At 59.3% G+C, this 24,465-nt stretch overlaps 1 protein-coding gene across 1 annotated transcript in view; it reads left to right on the top strand.

The window, feature by feature from the left end:
• Window positions 1-21,765, top strand: part of MUC5AC (mucin 5AC, oligomeric mucus/gel-forming) — a 40,980-nt gene extending 19,215 nt beyond the window's left edge. Inside the window, 25 exon segments of the mRNA XM_031653843.1 lie at window positions 134-296; window positions 921-964; window positions 1,053-1,241; window positions 1,937-3,133; window positions 12,561-13,079; window positions 13,342-13,541; window positions 14,056-14,230; window positions 14,673-14,923; window positions 15,054-15,237; window positions 15,600-15,837; window positions 16,426-16,604; window positions 16,938-17,025; window positions 17,168-17,271; window positions 17,426-17,457; window positions 17,994-18,165; window positions 18,427-18,528; window positions 18,800-18,837; window positions 19,437-19,559; window positions 19,650-19,748; window positions 19,944-20,063; window positions 20,267-20,342; window positions 20,433-20,547; window positions 21,066-21,309; window positions 21,311-21,545; window positions 21,548-21,765. Coding sequence (XP_031509703.1) covers window positions 134-296; window positions 921-964; window positions 1,053-1,241; window positions 1,937-3,133; window positions 12,561-13,079; window positions 13,342-13,541; window positions 14,056-14,230; window positions 14,673-14,923; window positions 15,054-15,237; window positions 15,600-15,837; window positions 16,426-16,604; window positions 16,938-17,025; window positions 17,168-17,271; window positions 17,426-17,457; window positions 17,994-18,165; window positions 18,427-18,528; window positions 18,800-18,837; window positions 19,437-19,559; window positions 19,650-19,748; window positions 19,944-20,063; window positions 20,267-20,342; window positions 20,433-20,547; window positions 21,066-21,309; window positions 21,311-21,545; window positions 21,548-21,606 — 4,946 coding nt within the window. The 3' untranslated portion in view covers window positions 21,607-21,765.
• The last annotated feature ends 2,700 nt before the right edge of the window (window positions 21,766-24,465 follow it).

Here is a 24,465-nt window from a genome sequence, read left to right as displayed (position 1 = left end):
CCTCTGTGGCCCCAGCTTCCAGCACATTCCGGTGCTGTCAGCGAGGCCCACTGCTTGGGGGCTGGGCGGAGCCCTCCAGGGCGAGGCGCCTGACGCTGGGTCTGGTTGTGACTCTGGCCTCTCTGGCCCGCAGGCTGCTACCCCAAGTGCCCACCAGAGGCTCCCATCTTTGATGAGGACAAGATGCAGTGTGTGGCCACCTGCCCAACCCCACCTCCGCCACCACCGTGCCACGTCCATGGGAAGTCCTACCGGCCAGGCGCAGTGGTGCCCTCGGACAAGAACTGCCACTCCTGGTGAGTCCTTTGGCGGGAGGAATGGGGAGCCTGCAGCACGCAGGGGAATTTGGCCACGGCCTGGGCTTTGGGTGCGGCTGGGAGCAGCAGGGCTGGGGGCTTTCCCGTTACTGGAGTTGAAGCTGTGGGTCCCATCCTGGCCCCGGCGACTGTGACATAAGCTTCTCAGGGGCCAGCACCCCCGTGTCCTGAGTCCCAGAGGCAGGGCTTGGTGTAGGGCTCCTTTGGGCAGAAAACCAGCACAGCCTCTGGGGAGCAGGATCGAGGGGCTCAGGGGGCGGCAGCGGGAAGCTGGGCCAAGATGGAGCCCCAGGGTCCCCACAGGAAGGACGCCCGTTAAAATCACCCCTGGGGAGTAATGGCTCCACTCTGGCACCCACCTCCCCTGGCCCCTGACTGGAGGGGCCCCACAAGGGAGGGACCTTGGGCTGACCCTGGAGGGACAACTGCTGGGGCCCGGGTGGGGCTGGCCTCCCTGTTCCCCAGTCCGGGGGTGCAGTGCAGTGCCCAGGGAACTCCACCCCTGTTGGAGCTGCTCCCTGCCCGCCCTTGGTAGCATGGGATGCCCGTGGAAGGCACGCAGCCGCCCCCATGCACCAGCCTGCCCTTCTTCCTTGTCTCCAGCCTCTGCACTGAGCGCGGCGTGGAGTGTACCTATGAAGCTGAGGGTAAGCGGCCGGCAGCCCCTGGGGCTGGGATCTGGGGGTCTCTGCCTGCGCCCAGCCTCTGATGGGCCCGGCCCCTCTGTTCCCACAGCCTGTGTCTGCACCTACGACGGACAGCGCTTCCACCCAGGGGACGTCATCTACCACACGACGGACGGCACGGGTGGCTGCATCTCTGCCCGCTGTGGGGCCAACGGCACCATTGAGAGGAGGGTCTACCCCTGCAGCCCCACCACCCCCGTCCCCCCAACCACCTTCTCCTTCTCCACGCCCCCACTCGGTAAGGCAAATGTGGCCGAGGAGCCCCAGGGTGAGCCCCTCCCACTGCCTGGCACAGCTGCCCTTGCTGGACGCTGAGGTCACAGCAGCTCTGGGCATGGGCAGCAGCCCCTGAGGATCAGGAAGGGACCGAGGAGCAGGGTGTTGGGCTTAGGGATGACCTGCTGTTTTCCCACCAGCCATCTGCAGTGGGGAGGGCTCAGCCTCCAAGTCACCCTGGCAGGCCTGGCGTCCAAGTCCTGCCCTCAGCAGCCTCCGGGCCTGGCCTCATGGGAGTGTCGGGGGTCTGGCAGCCCTGCCTGGCCCTGGGGATGCACGGCTATCACTTGCCTCACACTGCTCAGGGTTCAGGTACCCCCATGTCCTCGCCCTCTCCTGGGGGATGTCTCAGGGCCCCAAGGCATCATCTGAGCTTCTCTGAGAGTAGAAAGCTCTGGAACTCTGGCGTTCTGGGGCATAGATGTGTGGACGCTGCTCAGGGCATGGCCTGGGAGCCACTTCCCTAAAACTCAGTCAGTTGGCCTGGCTCTTCAGCAGCTGTGCCACTCATGTGGGTTCTGAGCAGGGACCGTGGGTGGGGACAGGCAGACAGGCCTGCTGGTGCAGCCTCGGATCGCTGACAGGGCCGCAGGGAGGGGTGGGGGCAGCCCCCAGTGCCAGACCCTCGTGCTCAGCTGCCTTATCTTCTGCCCACAGTCGTGAGCTCCACGCACGCCTCCAGCCCTGTCCCGAGCAGCATGCACACAGGCCCTCCAAGCAGCGCCTGGCCCACCACAGCAGGCACTTCTCCCAGGACGAGGCCGCCCACAGCCTCTGCCTCGCTGCCGCCGGTCTGCGGGGAAGAGTGCCTGTGGTCACCTTGGATGGACGTTAGCCGCCCTGGACGGGGCATGGACAGCGGTGACTTTGACACGCTGAAGAACCTCCGCGCCCATGGGTATCTGGTGTGCGAATCACCCAGGTCGGTGGAGTGCCGAGCCGAGGACGCCCCCCGAGTGCCGCTCCGAGCCCTGGGGCAGCGTGTGCAGTGCAGCCCGGACGTGGGGCTGACCTGTCGTAACAGGGAGCAGGCATCGGGGCTCTGCTACAACTACCAGATCAGGGTCCTGTGTTGCACGCCCCTAGCCTGCTCCACCTCTAGCAGTTCAACCCAGACCACTCCTCCAACAACCTCCAAGACCACTGAAACCCGGGCCTCAGCCTCCTCAGTCCCCAGCAGCACACCTGGCCCCGTGTCTCTCTCTACATCCAGGGCAACACCTGCCCCAGGTACCGCTACATCTGTCAAAAGAACTTTCTCAACTCCCAGCCCTCCGCCAGTGCCAGCAACATCAACATCATCCGTGTCGACCACGGCCCCGGGGACCTCTGTGGTCTCCAGCAAGCCCAGCCACACCGAGTCCATCACACCCTCCTGTGTACACGAGCTTTGCACCTGGACCGAGTGGATCGACGGCAGCTACCCTGATCCCGGAATAAATGGCGGAGATTTTGACACATTTCAAAATTTGAGAGATGAAGGGTACAAATTCTGTGAAAATCCTCAAAGCGTGGAGTGCCGGGCAGTGGGCTTCCCCAACACGCCACTGGCAGACCTGGGGCAGGACGTCATCTGTAGCCGCACGGAGGGGCTGATTTGCCTGAACAAGAATCAGCTCCCACCCATCTGCTACAACTACGAGATCCGCATCCAGTGTTGCAAGACGGTGAACAAGTGCAGAGACGGCACCAGAACGTTGAAGACCATCACAACTATACGGCCGACTCCACACCCAGCTGGAGCTCAGACCCAGACCACCTTCACCACACACGTGCCCTCGGCCTCCACGGAGCAACCCACAGCCACCTCCAGGGGTGGGTCCACAGCAACCAGCGTCACACAGGACACCCACAACAGATCGGTCACCAGAGATTGTCATCCCCAGTGCACCTGGACAAAGTGGTTCGACGTGGACTTCCCATCCCCTGGACCCCCGCAGTGGAGATGAGAGCCTACAACAACATCATCAGGAGTGGGAAAAATCTGCCGCCCAGCAGGGGAGTCACCAGGCTCCAGTGCCCGGGCAGCGAGCCACCCGGAGGGTGAGCATCGAACACCTGGGCCAGGTGGTACAGTGCAACCCCGCCCGAAGAGGGGCGGTGTGCGGAACCAGGACCAGCAGGGACCCTTCAAGATGTGCCTCAACTACGAGGTGCGCGTGCTCTGCTGTGAGACCCCCAAAGGCTGCCCTGTGATGTCCACACCTGTCACAGCTCCTAGCACCCCAAGTGGGAGAGCCACCAGTCCAACTCAGAGCACCTCCTCTTGGCAGAAACCCAGGACAACCACTTTGGTGACAATTAGCACAACCTCCACTCCACAGACCAGTACAATCTCTGCCCCTACAACCAACATGACCTCTGCTCCTACACCCAGAACAACCTCTGCTCCGACAACCAGCACAACCTCAGTTCCTACAACTAGCACATCCTCGACTCCTACAACCAACACAACCTCTGCCCCTACAACCAACACGACCTCTGCTCCTACACCCAGAACAACCTCTGCTCCGACCAAAAGCACAACCTGCACTCGAAAGACTAGCACGACCTCTGCCCTACAACCAGCAAGACCTCTGCCTCTACAACCAGCACGACCTCTGCTCCTATACCCAGAGCAATCTCTGCTCCTACAAAAAGCACAACCTACACTCGGAAGACCAGCACAACCTCTACCCCTAAAACCAGCACGACCTCTGCTCCTACACCCAGAACATCTGCTCCTACAAAAAGCACAACCTGCACTCGAAAGACCAGCACAACCTCTGCTCCTATAACCAGCCCATTTCCCACAGCTTGCCCGCGACCTCTGCTCCTCCACCCACAACAACCTCTGCTCCTACAAAAGCCACAACCTGCACTCGAAAGACCAGCACAACCTCTACCCCTAAAACCAGCACGACCTCTGCTCCTACAGCCAGCATGACCCTCTGCTCCTACACCCAGAACATCTGCTCCTACAAAAAGCACCAAGTGCATTCGAAAGACCAGAACAACCTCTGCCCCTATAACCAGCATGACTTCTGCTCCTACAACCAGCACGACCTCTGCTCCTCCACCCACAATAACCTCTGGTCCTACAAAAAGCACAACCTTCACTCGACAGACTACAACAACCTCTGCTCCTAGAACTAGCACAACCTCTGCCCTGGTCCTTTGTCTCCTGGCACAACTACCCCTCTACAACCAGCACAACCATTGGTCCTGGAAATACTCCCACCCTGTTCACCTGCTTCAATCTCTGCTCCTACAGCCCTTTCCAGCTCTGTTCCACCACCAGGCAGCTGGCCTCTGGTCCTGCTGTATTCCCCGGCCTGTTCCCACCACCAGCACAGCTACTGCTCCTGTGGAACAGCCTCTGCCCTTACAAACTGGCCTGACCTCTGGTCCTGGAACTGTTCCCCGGCCCAGTTCCTGCCACCAGCACCATCAGCTCTGCTCCTACAGCCGGCATAGTTTCTTGCTCCTGTGGCACAGCCTCTGGTCCTGGAGACTATTCCCAGCCCTGTTTCCCACCACCGGGTTGACTACTGCTCCCTACAGCCAGAACAGCCTCTTAAGCTGCCACAGCCTAGCACCAGCCTCTGGTTGGAACTACTCCCAGCCCAGTTCCAATCACCAGCCCCTCTTCCACTTCCTTCCTGCTCCCTTTCTTTCAGTTCTGCTCCACTGGCAGCACAACCTCTAGTCCTGGGCTACTCACCCAGCCCTGTTCCCACCATCCAGCTAACCTCTGCTCCCATACAACCAGAACAACACCTCTGCCCCTACTTGCCCACAACCTCTGCCTGCTTCTGGTCCTGAGAACCTCCCAGCCTATTCCACCAGCACAACCTCTGCTCCTACAACCAGAACAACTTCTGCCCCTACAAGCAGCACAACCTCCTGCTACTGCTTTCCTTTTAACCTCTGGTCCTGTAAATACTCCCAGCCTATTCCACCACCACCCAGCACAACCTCTACTTCTACAACCAGCACAACCTCTGGTCCTGGAACTACTCCCAGCCCTGTTCCCACCACCAGCACCACCAGCTCTGTTCCTACAATCAGCACCACCAGCTCTGCTCCTACAACCAGCACCAGTTCTGCTCCTACAACCAGCACAACCTCTAGTCCTAGAACTACTCCAAGCCCTGTTCCCACCACCAGCACAAACTCTGCTTCTACAACCAGAACAACCTCTGCTGCCACAACCAGCACAACCTCTGGTCCTGAGACTACTCCCAGCCCTGTTCCTACCACCAGCACAACCTCTGCTCCTACAACCAGCACAACCACTAGTCCTGGAAGTACTCCCAGCCCTGTTCCCACCACCAGTACAACCTCTGCTCCTACAATAGCCAAAACCTCTGCTTCTACAATAGCCACAACCTCTGGTGCTGGAACTACTCCCAGCCCAGTTCCTACCACCAGCACAACCTCTGCTCCTCCAACCAGCACCAGTTCTGCTCCTACAACTAGCACAACCTCTATTCCTGGGTTCTCCACAGCCCTGTTCCCTGTCAGCACAACCTCTGCTCCTACAACCAGCACAACCTCTGCCCCTACAAGCAGCACAACCTCTGCTATAACCAGCACAACCTCTGGTCTGAGGACTGCTCCCACAGCCCTGTTCCTACCACCAGCACAACCTCTGCTCCTACAACCAGCACAACCACTAGTCCTGGTACTCCCAGCCCTGTTCCCACCACCAGTACAACCTCTGCTCCTACAACCAGCAAAACCTCTGCTTCTACAACCAGCACAACATCTGGTGCTGGAACTACTCCCAGCCCAGTTCCTACCACCAGCACAACCTCTGCTCCTACAACCAGCACCAGTTCTGCTCCTACAACCAGCACAACCTCTATTCCTGGAACTACTCCCAGCCCTGTTCCCACCATCAGCACAACCTCTGCTCCTACAACCAGCACAACCTCTGCCCCTACAAGCAGCACAACCTCTGCCACTATAACCAGCACAACCTCTGGTCCTGAGACTACTCCCAGCCCTGTTCCTACCACCAGCACAACCTCTGCTTCTACAACCAGCAGTCTCTGGTCCTGAGACTACTCCCCGGTCAGTCCCTACCACTAGCACAACCTCTGTACTCCAAACCCAGCACCAGTTCTGCTCCACCTGACCAGGACAGCCTCTATTCCTGGACTACTCCCAGCCCTGTTCCCACCACCAGCACAACCTCTGCTCCTACAACCAGAACAACCTCTGCCCCAACAAGCAGCACAACCTCTGCCACTGGCCACTTCAGCCTCCTGGTCCTGAGACTACTCCCAGCCCTGTTCCTACCACCAGCACAACCTCTGCTCCTATAACCAGCACAACCTCTAGTCCTGGAAGTACTCCCAGCCCTGTTCCCACCACCAGCACAACCTCTGCCTACAACCAGCAAAACCTCTGCTTCTACAACCAGCACAACCTCTGGTGCTGGAACGCCTCCCAGCCCTGTTCCTACCACTAGCACAACCTCTGCTCCTACAACCAGCACCACCTGCTCCTACAACCAGCACAACCTCCAGTCCTGGAACTACTCCCAGCCCTGTTCCCACCACCAGCACAACTTCTGTCCTACGAAGCCAGCACAGCCTCTGCTACAAACAGCACAACCTCTTATACACTATAGCCAGCACAGCCTCTGGTCCTGAAAATGCTCCCCAGCCCTATTTCTAACCACCCTTTAACCTCTTCCACCTCCACTCCCCTTCCCCTTTCCCTACTTTCTGTTCCTAATCACTTCCAGCTCTCCCTTCCCTTCCATTCTGCTCCCTTCCCTAGTCCTGTTTCTCCAGCCCCATTCCACCACCACTGACCTCACTACCATTTCCTCTACCCCCTACCTTCCTCTGCCTTCCTGCTTCCAACCTCTGGTCCTGGGCTTCTCCCCATGCTTGTTCCTACCACCAGCACAACCTCTGCTTCTGTGGTACAACCTCACTGCCTTCTAAGCAGCATAATCTCTGCTCCTACAACCAGGACAACCTCTAGTCCTGGAACTACTCCATCCCTGTTCCACCACCAGCACAACCTGCTCCTCCTGACCAACCCAAAACCTCTGCTTTCACAACCAGCACAACCTCTGGTCCTGGACTACTCCCCAGCCAGTTCCTCTACTCCTTCACTACTCTTTCACCTATTCCATTCCAGCCCTATTCCCACCATCTGCTTCAACCTCTACTCCATAGAACAACCTCTGCCTAACCTCTGCCTTCCATAACCAACCTCTGCTTCTACAACCAGCACAACCTCTAGTCCTGGGGCTGCTCCCAGGCCTGTTCCACCACCATACAACCTCTGCTTCTACTACCAGCACAACCTCTGGTCCTGGAACTACTCCCAGCCCTGTTCTTACCACCAGTACAACCTTTGCTCCTACAACCAGCACCACCAGCTCTGCTCCCTGCACAGCCAGTACCCAGTTCACCAGCCACCACAGCCAGCACAGCCTCTGGATCCTGGAACTACTCCCAGCCCTGTTCCCACCACCAGCATAACCTCTGCCCCTACAACCAGAACAACCTCTACCCTACAAGCAGCACAGCCTCTGCCGCTATAACCAGCACAACCTCTGGTCCTGAAACTACTCCCAGCCCTGTTCCTACCACCAGCACAACCTCTGCTTCTACAACCAGCACAACCTCTGGTCCTGGAACTACTCCCAGCCCTGTTCCTATCACCAGCACAATCAGCTCTGCTCCTACAACCAGCACCAGCAGCTCTGCTCCTACAACCAGCACCAGTTCTGCTCCTACAACCAGCACAACCTCGAGTCCTGGAACTATTCCCAGCCCTGTTCCCACCACCAGCGCAACTACTGCTCCTACAACCAGAACACCCTCTGCTTCTACAACTAGCACAACCTCTGGTTGCTGGAGCTACTCTGGCCTGTTCCTGCACCACCAGGCACCCAGCCTCTGCCCTGCAGAGCAGCCTGGCCCAGGTCGCAAGGTTCTCCCAGCCCTGTTCCCACCACCAGCACAGCTTCTGCTCCTACAACCGGAACAGCTTCTGCCCCTACAGGCAGCACCCAGCCTCTGCCCAAATAGCACAACCTCAGGTCCTGGGCCCCTACTCCCAGCCCTGTTCCTACCTCCAGCACAACCTCTGTTCCTACAACCAGCACCACCAGCTCTGCTCCTACAACCAGCACTAGTTCTGCTCCTACAACCAGCACAACCTCTAGTCCTGGAACTACTCCCAGCCTTGTTCCCACCACCAGCTGCTCTGCTCCCTACAGCAAGACAGCCTCTGCCCCTACAAGTAGCCTGTAACATCTGCTTCTACAACCAGCACAACCTCTGGTCCTGGAACTACCCCAAGCCCTGTTCCTACCACCAGCAAAACCTCTGCTCATCCAACCAGCACAACCTCTGCTCCTCCAACCAGCACAACCTCTGCTACTACAACCAGCACAATCTCTGTCCCTAGGTCAGAACAATCTCACCTCCTACAACCAGCACAACTTCTGGTCCTGGAACTACCCAAAGCCCTGTTCCCACCACCAGCACAATCTCTGCCCCTACAACCAGAACAACCTCTGCCCCTACAAGCAGCACAACCTCAGCCACTGCAACGAGCACAACCTCTGCTCCTGAAACTACTCCCAGCCCTGTTCCCACCACCAGCACAACCTCTGCTCCTACAACCAGCAAAACCTCTGCTTCTACAACCAGCAGAACCTTTGGTCCTGGAACTACTCCCAGCCCTGTGCCTACCACCAGCACAACCTCTGCTTCTACTACCAGCACAACCTCTGGTCCCTGAAGTCTCCAGCCCTCTTCCTATCCTGCTTTGCTTCTGCTTCTACCAGCAGCACAACCTCTGGTCCTGGAACGACTCCCAGCCCTGTTCCCACCACCAGCACAAACTCTGCTCCTACAACCAGCACAACCTCTGCCACTACAACCAGCACAACCTCTGGTCTCCGGAACGACTCCCAGCCCTGTTCCCACCACCAGCACGACCTCTGCTCCTACAACCAGCACAACCTCTGCTATTACAACCAGCCCAACCTCTGCCCCTACAAGCAGCACAACCTCCACTCCACAGACCAGCACAACCTCTGTTCCTACAACCAGTACAACTTCTGGTCTGGAAGTACCCAAAGCTCTGTTTTCACCATTAGCACAACCTCTGCCCCTACAACCAGAACAACCTCAGCCCCTACAAGCAACAAAACCTCTGCTGCTACAACCAGCACAACCTCTGGTCCTGAAACTACTCCCAGCCCTGTTCCCTGCCTCCAGCTGGCTTCATTCCTACAAGCTAGCACCACCAGCTCTGCTCCTACAACCAGCACTAGTTCTGCTCCTACAACCAGCACAACCTCTAGTCCTGGAACTACTCCCAGCCTTGTTCCCACCACCAGCACAACTTCTGCTCCTACAACCAGAACAACCTCTGCCCCTACAAGTAGCACAACATCTGCTGCTACAACCAGCACAACCTCTGGTCCTGAAACTACTCCCAGCCCTGTTCTTACCACCAGCACAACCTCTGCTTCTACAACTAGCACAACCTCTGGTCCCGGAAATACTTCCAGCCCAGTTCCTACCACCAGAACAACCTCTGCTCCTAGAACCAGCACCAGCTCTCCTCCTACAACTAGCACCAGTTCTGCTCCTACAACCAGCAGAACCTCTATTCCTAGAAGTACTCCCAGCCCTGTTCCCACCACCAGCACAACCTCTGCTCCTACAACCAGAGCAACCTCTGCCCCTACAAGCAGCACAACATCTACCGCTATGACCAGCACAACCTCTGGTCCTGAAACAACTCCCAGCCCTGTTCCTACCTTCAGCCCAAAACCTCAGCTTCTACAACCAGCACAACCTCTGGTCCTGGAACTACTCCCAGCCCAGTTCCTACCACCAGCACAACCTCTGCTCCTACAACCAGCACCAGCTCTGCTCCTACGACCAGCACAAACTCCAGTCCTGGAACTATTCCCAGCCCTGTTCCCACCACCAGCACAATCTCTGCTCCTACAACCAGCACCAGCAACCTCGACCCAGCACAACCTCCCGGTCTGGAATTTATTTCCAGCCCTGTTCCCCACCCTTGACCCCTGCTCCTACTACCAGCACAACCTCTGCTTCTACAGCCAGCACAACCTCTGGTCCTGGAACTACCCCCAAGCCCTGTTCCTACCACCAACAAAACCTCTGCTCAACCAGCACAACCTCTGCTCCTCCAACCAGCACAACCTCTGCTACTACAACCAGCACAATCTCTGTCCCTAGAGTCAGAACAATCTCACCTCCTACAATCAGCACAACTTCTGGTCCTGGAACTACCCAAAGCCCTGTTCCCACCACCAGCACAACCTCTGCCTCCTACAACCAGCACAACCTCTGCTCTCCAGCCAGCACAGCCTCTGCCACAGCCAGCACAATCTCTGTCCACTAGAGTCAATTAATTTCACCTCCTACAGCCAGCACAGCTACGGTTCTAAGACATGCAAGCCCTGTTCCCACCACCAGCACAAACTCTGCTCCTACAACCAGCACAACCTCTGCCACTACAACCAGCACAACCTCTGGTCTCGGGCGACTCAGCCCTCTGTTCCCCATCACCAGCCTGACCTCACCAACCACCTGGCAGCCTGGCCTCTGCTATTACAACCAGCCCAACCTCTGCCTACAAGCAGCACAACCTCCACTCCACAGACCAGCACAACCTCTGTTCCTACAACCAGTACAACTTCTGGTCACAGGAAGTACCCAAAGCTCTGTTTTCACCATTAGCACAACCTCTGCCCCTACAACCAGAACAACCTCTGCCCCTACAAGCAGCAAAACCTCTGCTGCTACAACCAGCACAACCTCTGGTCCTGAAACTACTCCCAGCCCTGTTCCTACTGCCAATTTACAACCTCTGCTTCTACAACCAGCACAACCTCTGGTCCTGGGACTACTCCCAGCCCAGTTCCTACCACCAGCACAACCTCTGTTCCTACAACCAGCACCAGCTCTGTTCCTATGACCAGCACAACCTCCAGTCCTGAAACTATTCCCAATCCTGTTCCCACTACCAGCACAACCTCTGCTCCTACCACCAGCACAACCTCTGCTCCTACAACCAGCACCAGCTCTGCTCCTACGACCAGCACAACCTCCAGTCCTGGAACTATTCCCAGCCCTGTTCCCACCACTAGCATGACCCCTGCTCCTACCACCAGCACAACCTCTGCTACAACCAGCACAACCTCTGCTCCTCCAACCAGCACAACCTCTGCTACTACAACCAGCACCAGCTCTGCTCCTACGATCAGCACAACCTCCAGTCCTGGAACTATTCCCAGCCCTGTTCCCACCACTAGCATGACCTCTGCTCCTACCACCAGCACAACCTCTGCTTCTACAGCCAGCACAACCTCTGGTCCTGGAACTACCCAGCCCTGTTCCTACCACCAACAAAACCTCTGCTCCTCCAACCAGCACAACCTCTGCTCCTCCAACCAGCACAACCTCTGCTACTACAACCAGCACAATCTCTGCCCTGGGTCAGAACAATCACCTCATTACAGCCAGGTACAACTTCTGGTCCTGGAACTACCCAAAGCCCTGTTCCCACCACCAGCACAATCTCTGCCCCTACAACCAGAACAACCTCTGCCCTAGGCGCTTCCAACCTCAGCCCTGCAACCCGCGCTGTCTCTGGTCTGAAACTACTCCCAGCCCTGTTCTACCACCACCAGCACAACCTCTGCTCCTACAACCCTTAAAACCTCTGCTTCTACAACCAGCAGAACCTTTGGTCCCTGGAACTACTCCCAGCCCTGTGCCTACCACCAGCACAACCTCTGCTTCTACTACCAGCACAACCTCTGGTCCTGAAACTACTCCCAGCCCTCTTCCTATCACCAGCACAACTTCTGCTTCTACAACCAGCACAGCCTCTGCTCCTACACACAGGACAACCTCTGTTCCTACAACCACCACTACCTCGGCTCCTACAACCACCACATCCTCAGCTCCTATAACCAGCACTACTTCTGCCCCTACAAGCAGCACAACCTCGGCTCCTACAACCAGCACAACCTCTGCTCCTACAACCAGCACAACCTCTGCCCCTACAAGCAGCACAACCTCCACTGCACAGAGCAGCACAACCTCCGCTCCTATAATCAGCACAACCTCTGCTCCTACAACCAGCACAACCTCTGCTCCTACAACCAGCACAACCTCTAGTCCTGGAACTACTCCCAGCCCTGTTCCCACCACCAGCACAACCTCTGTTTCAAAGACCAGCACAAGCCATGTTTCTGTATCCAAGACAACCCACCCTCAACCAGTTACCAGTGACTGTCATCCCCAGTGCACCTGGACCAAGTGGTTCGACGTGGACTTCCCATCCCCTGGACCGCACGGCAGAGATGAGGAAACCTACAACAACATCATCAGGAGTGGGGAAAAAATCTGCCGCCAACCTGAGGAGATCACCAGGCTCCAGTGCCGAGCCGCGAGCCACCCAGAGGTGAGCATCGAACACCTGGGCCAGGTGGTGCAGTGCAGCCGCGAAGAGGGCCTGGTGTGCCGGAACCAGGACCAGCAGGGACCCTTCAAGATGTGCCTCAACTACGAGGTGCGCGTGCTCTGCTGCGAGATCCCCAAAGGCTGCCCGGTGACTGCTGTGACCCCATATGGGACTTCTACCAATACCCTGTATCCTTCCCTGTCTACCTCCGTGGCATCCACCTCTGTGGCATCCAGCTCTGTGGCATCCAGCTCTGTGGCCTCCAGCTCTGTGGCTTACTCCACCCCAACCTGCTTCTGCAACGTAACTGACCGGCTCTACCCCATGGGTTCGTGAGTGTTTCTGGTGCAATTGTTTCTGAGCTCACCCTGGTCAGTTTTTCATCCAGGAATGCCAAGCTGTGATGGAGATGAGAGGAGTCTCTGCTCTTTGTGGCACAGGCTCATTGTCACAGAGTGGCTGCTGGCATTCTCTGAAGTTTGTTCCCATTACACGGGTGGTAGATAGTGCCCCTCTGGCCCACAGAGGGGTTTGTGCCTCTTCTTTGAGCAGGGCTCCACTAAAGGCTATCATGTCCCTTCCTCCTGTAGGATCCACCATATACCGCCACAGAGACCTTGCCGGCCACTGCTATTATGCCCTGTGCAGCCAGGACTGCCAAGTGGTCAGAGGAGTTGGCAGTGACTGTCCATCCACCACGCTGCCTCCTGCCCCAGCCACGTCCCCTTGGACATCCACCTCTGAGCCCGTCACTGAGCTGGGATGCCCAAATGCAGTTCCCCCCAGAAAGGTAACCCTCTGCTTCTCACCCTTCTGAAGGCTCAGGGGCCACTGCAGGGAACTTGAATGTCTTTGCAATTAGGCTTCAGCTGCAAGGTCTTGAGAAGGTCACTGGCCCTAGTGGAGGCAGCCTGGCCATCAGGAGAGGGCTGTGCTATAGCCCAGGGTCTCTGATCCCCCTGGACTTCCCAGACACGGGATTTCTAGGCACTGGGTGTGTGGGCCCAAGGCTGAGGCTGTGCTGAGGCCAGCCAGGGCCAGAGCAGCGGGATGAGGCTGTGGCCGCGGCTGCACAGCCAGGAAGTGTGGCAGAGCCAGGGAGGAGCAACTCTCACACCAGAGACCCCTGCCCCGGGCCAGCTCGGTGTCTGGGGTGGGTGCTGAGGATGGGGCGGGAAGGAGACTGGGGCACAGCCACCCTCCCGTGTCCCCATATGGGACTCTCGGGACTGTGACCTCAAGAACCAAGGGGTGCCCTGGAGACCAGGAGAGGCCGGACCCTGCAGCTCTCTGTGCTTCTGCAGAAAGGTGAGACCTGGGCCACGCCCAACTGCTCCGAGGCCACCTGTGAGGGCAACAACATCATCTCCCTGCGCCCGCGAACGTGCCCGAGGGTGGAGAAACCCACCTGTGCCAATGGCTACCCGGCCCTGAAGGTGGCCGACCAGGACGGCTGCTGCTATCACTACCAGTGCCAGTGTGAGTGGAGCACCGGGCGGGAGCCGGGGCAGCCGGGGCAGCCACTCCCCACCCAGGTGGAAAGGGGTGGGGCAGAGGAGGGGGCTTGGCTGAAGCAGAAAGGAATCAGGTGGGACAGCAGGAAGGATTTCCCATCATCGAGGCGGGGATGCACGGGGCCGAGCCTCCCCACTTAGGGGTGCGGAGTGAATCCCTGTGAGCCTCCGAGCAGCCTGGCTGGAGAAGGTGGAGGGGTCTGTCCCTGCCTTGCTCCAGCCTTGTCAAGCGTCCGCTGGACGGAGCTCTGTGCAGGCGCTGGTCACGTGTGTTCTGATGATGTGGAGGGTCTCGTGCGCCCTGTGAGGGGAGACGGTGGGGGGTCAGGGACAGATGTGACCTGTTGGGAGAAAACCCCGGGGCCATGGTGCCACCATTCCATAAGGCTGCCCCTGGGGCCTGGCAGGTGTGTGCAGCGGCTGGGGTGATCCCCACTACATCACCTTTGATGGCACCTACTACACCTTCCTGGACAACTGCACGTATGTGCTGGTGCAGCAGATCGTGCCCGTGTACGGCCACTTCCGCGTGCTGGTGGACAACGACTTCTGTGGCGCGGAGGATGGGCTTTCCTGCCCGAAGTCCATCATCCTGGAGTACCAGCAGGACCGCGTGGTGCTGACCCGCAAGTCAGTCCACGGGGCGATGACCAATGAGGTGGGGGTGCGCCCGGTGTGCTGGGTAGAGGGTGGGGGACGTGGCTTTCCTGGCTAGAGCCTGAGCAGTGGCTGACCACCCGCCCGCCTGCCCGCCTTCTATCTTCCCATCGACTGCGCCCCGCGTCCAGATCATCTTCAACAACAAGGTAGTCAGCCCCGGCTTCCGGAAAAATGGCATCGTGGTCTCGCGCGTCGGCATCAAGATGTACGCGACCATCCCGGCACTGGGCGTCCAGGTCATGTTCTCCGGCCTCATCTTCTCGGTGGAGGTGCCCTTCAGCAAGTTTGCCAACAACACCGAGGGCCAGTGCGGTGAGGCCACAGGGCTCCCAGGCATCGTCTGGCATTCACGGGGGCAGGGGGTACTGGGCAGGGGGCGAGGCCGCCACGTGCTGCGCGTGCTGGTGTCTCTGCTTTCTGGCTGCTCTGCCGAGCGCAGGCCACACGCATGAGGCCTACACCTGCCCGTACCTGCAGCTCCCCGGTGCCATGGGGACTGTCCCAGGGTTGTTCTTGGGGGACAGTGAGGCACAGGCAGGGTCCACTGCGGTCCACCAAGGTGTGACCCTGAGATGCCAGGGTCCTGTCCCCCAGCTGGGGGTGCTGAGCCCCATGTGGACTGGGGCCGCCTGGCTCTGCTGTCCAGCAGCCTGACCCCCACCGCATCTGTCCAGGCACTTGCACCAACGACCTGAAGGATGAGTGCCGCACGCCTGGGGGCACGGTGGTCGCTTCCTGCTCTGAGATGTCTGGCCTCTGGAATGTCAGCATCCCCAACCAGCCAGCCTGCCACGGGCCTCGCCCGCTGCCCACCACGGTCGGGCCCACGACAGTTGGGTCCACCACGTTCGGGCCTACCACCCCGCCTGCTCCGTGCCCGCCATCGTCCATCTGCCGGCTGATTCTGAGCAAGTGAGACTTGGGTGCAAGGGAGGGAGGGTCAGCGTGGCCGCCCCACCCCCACCCTTCCAAGGGCTCGCGGGGAAGAGGTACGTTTTCAAGGGGCTCCTGAGAGGAAACAAGAGCTGCTGGTGCCACAGGCCAAGGAGGGGCAGGTGCTGGGGAGGAGTGGGTGCTGGGGACGGGGGGCAGGTACTGGGAGGGGTGGGTGCCAGGGAGGGGTGGTCATGGCTGGAATGCTGCCAAGGGCTGGCCAGGCCAAGCAGTCTCTGAGGCTCCCTGCTGGCTTAGGCGTATGGACGGGGGCATCGGTCACCACCCCCAGACAGCTCCCAGGTTTGCAGGGCGGCAGTGGGGGGCCCAGGAAGAAGAACTTGCAGAAATAAGTGTATGATGCCATCTGGACCCCCAACCCCAGCCCCCAAGCCCACAGAATATGTGGAAGGAGGCTTTCCGGACACAGACAGGAGGGCGGCCGCACACCAGTGGCTGCTCAGGGACTCACCTCTCCTGGGGACTGCCCTGAAGCCTGGGAGCCTGACATGGAACAGCAGGTGGCCAGAGAGGCTGCACCCAGCACCCCGCCCATCCCTCCTACAGGGTCTTTGAGCCGTGCCACGCTGTGATCCCCCCACTGCCATTCTATGAGGGCTGCACTTTCGACCAGTGCCACAAGACCGACCTGGACACAGTGTGCTCCAGCCTGGAGCTGTACGCGGCGCTCTGCGCGTCCCAAGACATCTGCATCAACTGGAGAGGCCGGACCAACCACATGTGCCGTGAGTGCCCCCACTGTCCTCAGGGTCCCAAGTCGCTTGTGAGGGGCACAGGTACGCCAGGCAGACCCTCAGGGTGGGCTCGGGCAGTCTGGGTGGGACCTGGAGGAGGAGGGGTCAGCCCCAGGACAGAGTGCTCCCGGTTCCCTGGAGAGAAAGGAGGGCATCCACATCAGGGAGCCCATGGCGGGGCCCCGGGGTGTGGCAGGCCGTGGCCAGGCCCAGGCCCACGGGTGGCTGCGGGCAGCTCTGGAGAAGATGTTGGTGCCCAGCGGCCCACGTTGTTCGGGGTGGGTGCCCTCCCTCCCTCTCAGGTATGGCTTCCCCTCCCCACAGCATTCACCTGCCCAGCCGACAAGGTGTACCAGCCCTGCGGCCCGAGCAACCCCTCCTACTGCTATGGGAACGACAGCGCCAGCCTCGGGTAGGCGCCGTCCCTCCTGGCCCTGCCGTGGGCCACTGCAGCCACCCGGACCCCAGCCTCCTGCTGCGTCTCCCACTCCCAGGCTGGGGCCCTTCCCACCTGGAGGGAAAAACGACATCCACCAACCCTATGCTCTCCACAGGGCCCTGCCGGAGGCCGGCCCCATCACTGAAGGCTGCTTCTGTCCGGAGGGCATGACCTTCTTCAGCACCAGTGCCCAAGTCTGCGTGCCCACGGGCTGCCCCAGTACGTGCCCCAGGCTGGGGCTGGTGGGGTGGCAGGACTGGGCCTGTGACTGTCGGCCAGGTCCTGGGGTCCGCCTTGCCCCAACACGGGACCCTGCCCCTCGCTCCTGTCATGGCAGCTGACCTCCCGTGACCTCAGATCTCTCTCCTTCCAGGGTGTCTGGGGCCCCACGGAGAGCCAGTGAAGGTGAGCGGGAGGTGTGGCCCGAGAGGGCACCGGAGTCTAAGAGCCTGAGGAGGGAGGCTCTGGAAACACTAGCCCCAGAAATGGTCAGAGGGGGCTCAAGGGACGGGGTGTCCTCTCTGTGCCAGAGGCCCAGGGAAAGGGCCGTGGGAGGAGCTAGGCTCCCAGAAAGACTCGGGGATCTCCCTTCCCAGGTACTCACTGTCCGCACTGGGGACCGTGCCAGGGCCTCTGTCCTGGTGTTGCTGTGTGGGTGCCAGCCCCGAGGCTGGCCATACTCTTCCCTTCCTTGGGACCCCCTTCTGCCCAGCTGAGACTGAGGCAGTGTGAGGTGGGGGGCGCAGGCCAGTCACCCCACAGCCTGCCCACCTTGCAGAGCTTCCTGCCCATGCTTGGCCCACACTGCACTTTAGAAGCTCTACTCCTGTGGGGTCCTCAGCTGCAGGCCGCACGGCCTCCACACTGCATGAGCCGGCCTGGCTGCTGCGCCCCTGGGTGGAGCCGCTGTGGATGCTGGACCTCAGGCCTCTCCCTCGCAGGTGGGCCACACCGTCAGCAGGGACTGCCAGGAGTGCACGTGTGAGGCGGCCACGTGGACGCTGACCTGCCGACCCAAGCTCTGCCCGCTGCCCCCTGCCTGCCCCCTGCCTGGCTTCGTGCCTGTGCCTGCAGCCCCACAGGCCGGCCAGTGCTGCCCCCAGTACAACTGCGGTAAGCCCTTGGCTGGGTGGGGGGCACGGCGTGGCAGGCAGGTGACCCGGAGCCCACTCGGCCCGGCCTTTGCTGCTGCCTTGGGGCACGCACCTGGGGGCAGTGCCTATGAGGGTGCCCCCTTCTCCGCTCCTGCAACAGCCTCATCTGGAGACCCCCCAGCGGGCTGTCCGGGCAGTCCGCAATCCTGGAGACCCCGGGGGTGGGCCTTTGGGCGGGGGCAGGGGACAGACTCCCAATTGCCTCCCTCCGCCCCCACAGCCTGCAACACCAGCCACTGCCCTGCACCCGTGGACTGTCCCGAGGGTGCCCGTGCGATCCCGACCTACGAGGAGGGGGACTGCTGCCCGGTCCAAAAGTGCAGTGAGTATCCTGGACCAGACCTTGTCGTGGGCCGTGGGCTGGGGTCTCCACCCAGGATTTTGGGGGGCCATAACCAGATAACCAGATGCTGCTGCGGCTTGTCCACTGCCAGTCTGTGGCTCCGGACTGAGCCTTCTGCAGGGACAAGGCTGGACAAACCCCAGTGGCGAGCCTGGGAATGAGGCGCCCAGGAGGCTGCAGGGGCGGGCATGCCGAGGGTGAGGGGAGGATGGGTGGCAGGGGGTGCAGCTGCTTGTCTTCTCCTGGGCAGACTGGACAGAGTGCAGCATCAACGGGACCTTGTACCAGGTAAGAGCCGCAGAGCCCAGACCCCCGCAGCCACAGGGACGGAGCTTCCTGCTGACCCTAGGGCCCAGGTAGACTTCGGAGCACCTGCCAACCCCCGCTGGGGCCAGGGACTTTAGTCTCTGCGGACACAGTCCACTATTAAGTGTGGCTGAGGCCTGAGGTCGGTCCCAGGCCCCTGAAGTGTGGACGTCTACACCCTGGGCTGCCTGGCTCCGGGGGCTCCAGGGGGCTCCGGGGGCTCCGGGGGCTCCGGGGGGCTCCGGGGGCTCCGGGGGGCTTTGCCTCTCCTGGCACCACAGCACAGCCAGCCTTGGATCCCATGGCTCTGTCCTGAGCCGGCTGAGCATGTGGCCCCCATCCATGGGGGTGCAACGTGGGGCTCTGCCCTAGGGATGGGGACCCTGGGCTGTGGCCTCTGTACCAGGAGGTGCCACCAAGAGTCACCCCAGGGGTGCAAGTCAGCCTGATAGGAAGCGGCCTGGAGGCGGATGTCTGGGAAGGTGGGGGCAGCAAACCAGTGAGGAGGCAGGGGGCGGGTCTCCTCAGGGCCCAAGCTCATGGGCCCTCAGCAGAGTGTCTGCTGCCCTGGCTCTTCCCAGCCCGGCGCCGTGGTCTCCTCCAGCCTGTGCGAAACCTGCAGGTGTGAGCTGCCTGGCGGCCCCCTGTCGGACACGTTTGTGGTCAGTTGTGAGACCCAGATCTGCAACTCACACTGCCCTGTGGTGAGTGCCCCTGCCCTGCCCCTACCCCCTCCCGGCCCCTGGAGGGCAGTGGTCCTCTGGACTCCGGCCACATGCCCATCCCTCCCACAGGGCTTTGAGTACCAGGAGCAGAGCGGGCAGTGCTGTGGCACTTGTGTGCAGGTCGCCTGTGTCACCAACACCAGCGGGAGCTCCACCCACCTCTTCTACGTGAGTAGCGGCTGCCACAAAGAAGAAGGGCAGGGTCTGGGAGTACTGAGGCATTTGGAGACCTGTCGTTACCCCCCGGAGCCAGGCATGCGTCTGCCAGAGGCTGGGGACCCTCTGGAAGCCCACAGGCTGGGGTGCAGATAGACGGACAGATGGAGGGAGGGTCACTCACCCCGGGGCCTGGCCTCCCTCCAGCCCGGCGAGACCTGGTCAGACCCCGGGAACCACTGTGTCACCTATGAGTGTGAGAAGCACTTGGACGGGCTCGTGGTGGTCACCACGAAGAAGGCGTGCCCCCCGCTCAGCTGTTCTCTGGTGAGGTCCAGGATCCCTGCCCCAGCCAAGGGGGCTTCAGCCCCAGATGGGTTTGGGGGGCTGTGATCATTGCTGCAGCGCCAGCAGACACTCTCTCCTGCTTGGGGCTGTCCACTCCCGAGCCTGGCCCCATGTGCCCGTCCCCCACTTCTGCGGGGGCCGCCGAGCGCCTCAACACTGAGGGCACCCCTCTGTTGGCACAGGACGAGGCCCGCATGAGCAAGGACGGCTGCTGTCGCTTCTGCCCGCCGCCCCCGCTCCCACCCCAGTACCAGAACCGTAAGTGCCGAGCCTGCTGGGCAGGGTGGGCTCCACCCTCAGAAGTCCAGGAGCAGCTGGGCTGGTCCTAAACCCTGTATTCCTCCCCAGAGTCGACCTGTGCTGTGTACCATAGGAGCCAGATCATCCAGCAGCAGGGCTGCAACTCCTCGGAGCCCGTGCGCCTGGCTTACTGCCGGGGGAACTGTGGGGACAGCTCTTCCATGTACGTGCCTGGGCAGTGGGCAGGGAGACACAATTGACTGTGGGGTGCAGTCGAGGCCCCCGGGGCTCTGGGTGCCAGAGAGATGAGGGGCAGGACCATGAGGGGCCAGGGAAAGGGCTCTGAGGGTGAGGTGGGAAAAGGGTCCTGAGATGGCGAGGGTGGGGCTGGGGCGACCACAGTCCCAGAGCCTGTGTTGGCATCACGCGCCTCTGTTTACTGAGCTCCGTCGGTAACTTGCTGCAGCTGCCCCGAGTCTCCCTCCCTCCCATCAGCACGGAGCTGGAGTCGGCCCTGGTGGGACTGTTGGCGCCTGGGGAACTGGCAAATGAGAGCTGGTTGTCAGACACTGGCAGCACGCCTCCAGGAGTAGGGAACACGATGGGGTCGCCCGGAGCTCCGCACGGTGCCAGCTTGCAGCACGAGGCTGGGATGGTCCCAGCACAGCAGCTGGTGGGACCGCCCGGAGCTCCGCACGGTGCCAGCTTCAGCAGGAGGTGCTGAGCAGTCCCTGCCCACAGGTACTCGTTCGAGGGCAACATGGTGGAGCACAGGTGCCAGTGCTGCCAGGAGCTGCGGACCTCGCTGAGGAATGTGACCCTGCACTGCGCCGACGGCTCCAGCCGGACCTTCAGCTTCACCGAGGTGGAACAGTGCGGCTGCAGGGGCCAGCGGTGCCCCACGCCGGGCGACACCCAGCACTCGGAGGAGATGGGACCCGAGCAGAGCCAGGAGGCGGGGAGTGGGAGCTGGGAGAGAGGCACCCTGGTGTCCCCCGTCCACTGACCAGCACCGCTGCCCTCCTGACCCCCAAGGAGAACCTCCCATATGTCCTCCGAGTTCGGCTTCCAAGGCCAGTGGAACTTGTGCCCTCATCCAGGCAGCTGCAGCTTTGAACGCACTGTCCACGCCCGCTTTCTTGTGGAGGGTGTGGGCTGTGGGTCACCCACTGCCTGGAGGAGGGGCCCTTACCCGCCCCGCCTGCAGCCACCTCTCAGGACCAGCCCAGGGCCGGTGGGGCTCCTCTGGCCATGTGTCCAGTCTGCTGTTCTCGGGACTTGAGTATCACCTGAGGGTCTCAGCAATGATGCTTGGATGTGGTGATAGGCTGCCCAGTGGCTGCAGGAGGAAAAGCCTCACTCCTACGTCAGCCCTCAGCCTGCACTCCCCTCCTCAGGACATGGCCAATCTGTTGCATAAATACACTTGAGCATTTTGCAATTTGTGGACTGTACATTTTTTGAGCTTGTTCATAAAACCCAGGAACAGGGTGGGGATAGACCTGGGCTCCAGGGGGTGCACACTTCAGGCCAACCACCCAGCACTGGGCAGCCCTGCTGCCTCTGTGGGCTGGGTGGGACAGTGTCCATCTGCTTAGAGAGGAGAGGCCAGAGCTTGGATCTGCCCCAAGAAGAGACCACCACTCTGCAGAGGTCATTGAGGGCTTGGCTGCAGTCTACAGTCCAGGATGCATCTGTCAGAACACAGAGAGTGAGTGAATGAGAATGAGAGAATGATTGAGTGAATAAATGAGTGAGTGAATAAGTGAGTGAATGTGTGAGTGAATGAGTGAGTGCATGTGAGTGAATGTGAGTGAGTGAATGTGAATGAATATGTGACTGAATGAATGACTGAGTGAATGAGTGAATGAATGAGTTAGTGAATGAGTAGGTGAATGAGTGAGTGAATGCGTGAGCAAATGAGTAAGTGAATGAGTGAATGAGTGAGCGAATGAGTGAATGAATGAGTGAGTGAATGAATAAGTGGATGAGTGAGTGAATGTGAGTGAATGTGAGTGAACGAATATGTGAATGAATGAGTGAGAGACTGAGTGAATAAGTGAATGAATGAATGAGTGAATGAGTGAGCAAATGAGTGAGTGAATGAGTGAGCAAATGAGTGAATGAGTAAGTGAATGAGTGAGTGAATGAGTGAGTGAATGAGTAAGTGAATGAGTGAATATGAGTGAATGTGAGTGAATGAATATGTGAGTGAATGAGTGAGAGACTGAATGAATGAGTGAGAAAATGAGTGAGTGAATGAGTAAGTGAATAAGTGAGTAAGTAAATGAGTGAATGAGTGAATGAGCAAATGAGTAAGCAAATGAGTGAATGAGCCAATGAGTAAGTGAATGAGTGGATGAGTGAGCAAATGAGTGAATGACTGAGTGAATGAATGAATGAGTGAAGGAGTGAGTGAATGAGTGAATGAGTGACTGAATGAGTGAGCGAGCAAATGAGTAAATGAATGAGTGAATGAGTGAGCGAGCAAATGAGTGAGCAAATGAGTGAATGATGAGTGAATGAGTGAGCGAATGAGTGAATGAGTGAGCAAATGAGTGAATGAGTAAATAAGTGAGTGCATGAGTGAGTGAATGAGTAAATGAATGAGCGAATGAGTGAGTGAATGAGAGAATGAGTGAGTGAATGAGTGAGTGAGTGAATGAGTGAATGAATGAGGGAGTGAATGAGTGAATGAATGAGTGCATAAGTGAGTGAATGAGTGAGTGAGTGAGTGAATGAGTGAATGAATGAGTGAGCAAATGAGGGAGTGAGTGAATTAGTGAGTGAATAAGAGAATCAGTGAATGAATGAGTGAACGAGTTAATGAGTGAATGAATGAGTGAATAAGTGAGTGAATGAGTGAGTGAGTGAATGAATGAGTGTGTGAATGAGTGAGTGAATGAAGGAGTGTGAGTGAGTGAATGAGTGAGTGAATGAGTGAATGAATGAGTGAGTGAATGAGGGAGTGAGTGAATTAGTGAGTGAATAAGGGAATTAGTGAATGAATGAGTGAATGAGTGAATGAATGAGTGAATGAATGAGTGAATGAGTGAGTGAATGAATGAGTGAATGAGTGAGTGAATGAATAAGTGAATGAATGAAGGAGTGAATGAGTGAGTGAATGAGTGAAAGGGAGTGAGTGAATTAGTGAGTGAATAAGGGAATTAGTGAGTTAATGAGTGAATGAGTGAGTTAATGAGTGAATCAGTGAGCGAATGAATGAGTGAGTGAGTGAATGAGTGATGAATGAATGCGTAAGGGAGGGAGTCAGCAGGGAATGGGGCCAGCCCGGGCATCCAGGGCACCTCATGGCCCAGGCGAGGGCCTCTGACACGGGTAGGCTGCCCCTGCTGATGGAGGCATTCTGGGATGGGGGGTTCCATCTCTGCGCAGCTCCTAGACGTGCCATCCCTGGGGCTGAGCTTGGGGTGTGCGCACTCCTGAGTGTATCTGCAGGCAAGCGGGAGGTCAGCAACCCCACAGAGGGTGCCGGACGCTCTGCAGAGGGTGGGCTGGGCCCTGGAAGCTTGTCTGTCTCTTAGTTCTTTCTGACCACCGCCACTGCTCCCCGGAGCCTCCATGTTCCTGATGCCCAGCAGTCTCTCCTTGGAGGGCTCCAGGGAGCCCGCAGATCCCCCAGGACACTGACTGGGCCCTGCCTCGGCCACAAAGCCGCGCCAGGAGAGCGGGCAGCACTGGCTCCACATCCCAGGAGTGGGCAGAGGGGTCTGGAAGAGCCCAGGCTGAGCCTAGCGGGGCTGGGGAGCCCACTGCCTAGACAGGGCCAGCACAGGGCGGCGGAAAGAAAGGGAGGGCTGTGGTCAGCCCTGGCTAGGCCTGTGGCCCACACAGGAAGGCTCAGGAACGTCTGGAGCCCTCCACGCCTGATGGTGGGACAGGTAGGTGGGAAGCTGCGCCCAGAGTGGAGGCGGTGACTTTCTGGGGCTCAGGGTCCTCCCTGGGCCTCCCATGGCTTCAGGTGGCCTCAGTGTCCCTCTGGGCCAGAGAGGGCCTCAGGGACTTGTGTACCCTGGGCGTGGTGTGGAGTGGTTGAGGGGCTGGCAGGGGAGTTCACCATCAGCAAGGTGGACGTAGGGGCCCGGCCTCGCGTCCGTGTCTGGGTAGGCGCTTTTCCCAG

This window comes from Papio anubis, chromosome 12 (genome assembly GCF_008728515.1).
Source record: "Papio anubis isolate 15944 chromosome 12, Panubis1.0, whole genome shotgun sequence".
Lineage (NCBI taxonomy): Eukaryota > Metazoa > Chordata > Mammalia > Primates > Cercopithecidae > Papio > Papio anubis.
Note: the sequence above shows the minus strand (reverse complement) of the source record. Positions and strands in the feature narration are given on the sequence as shown.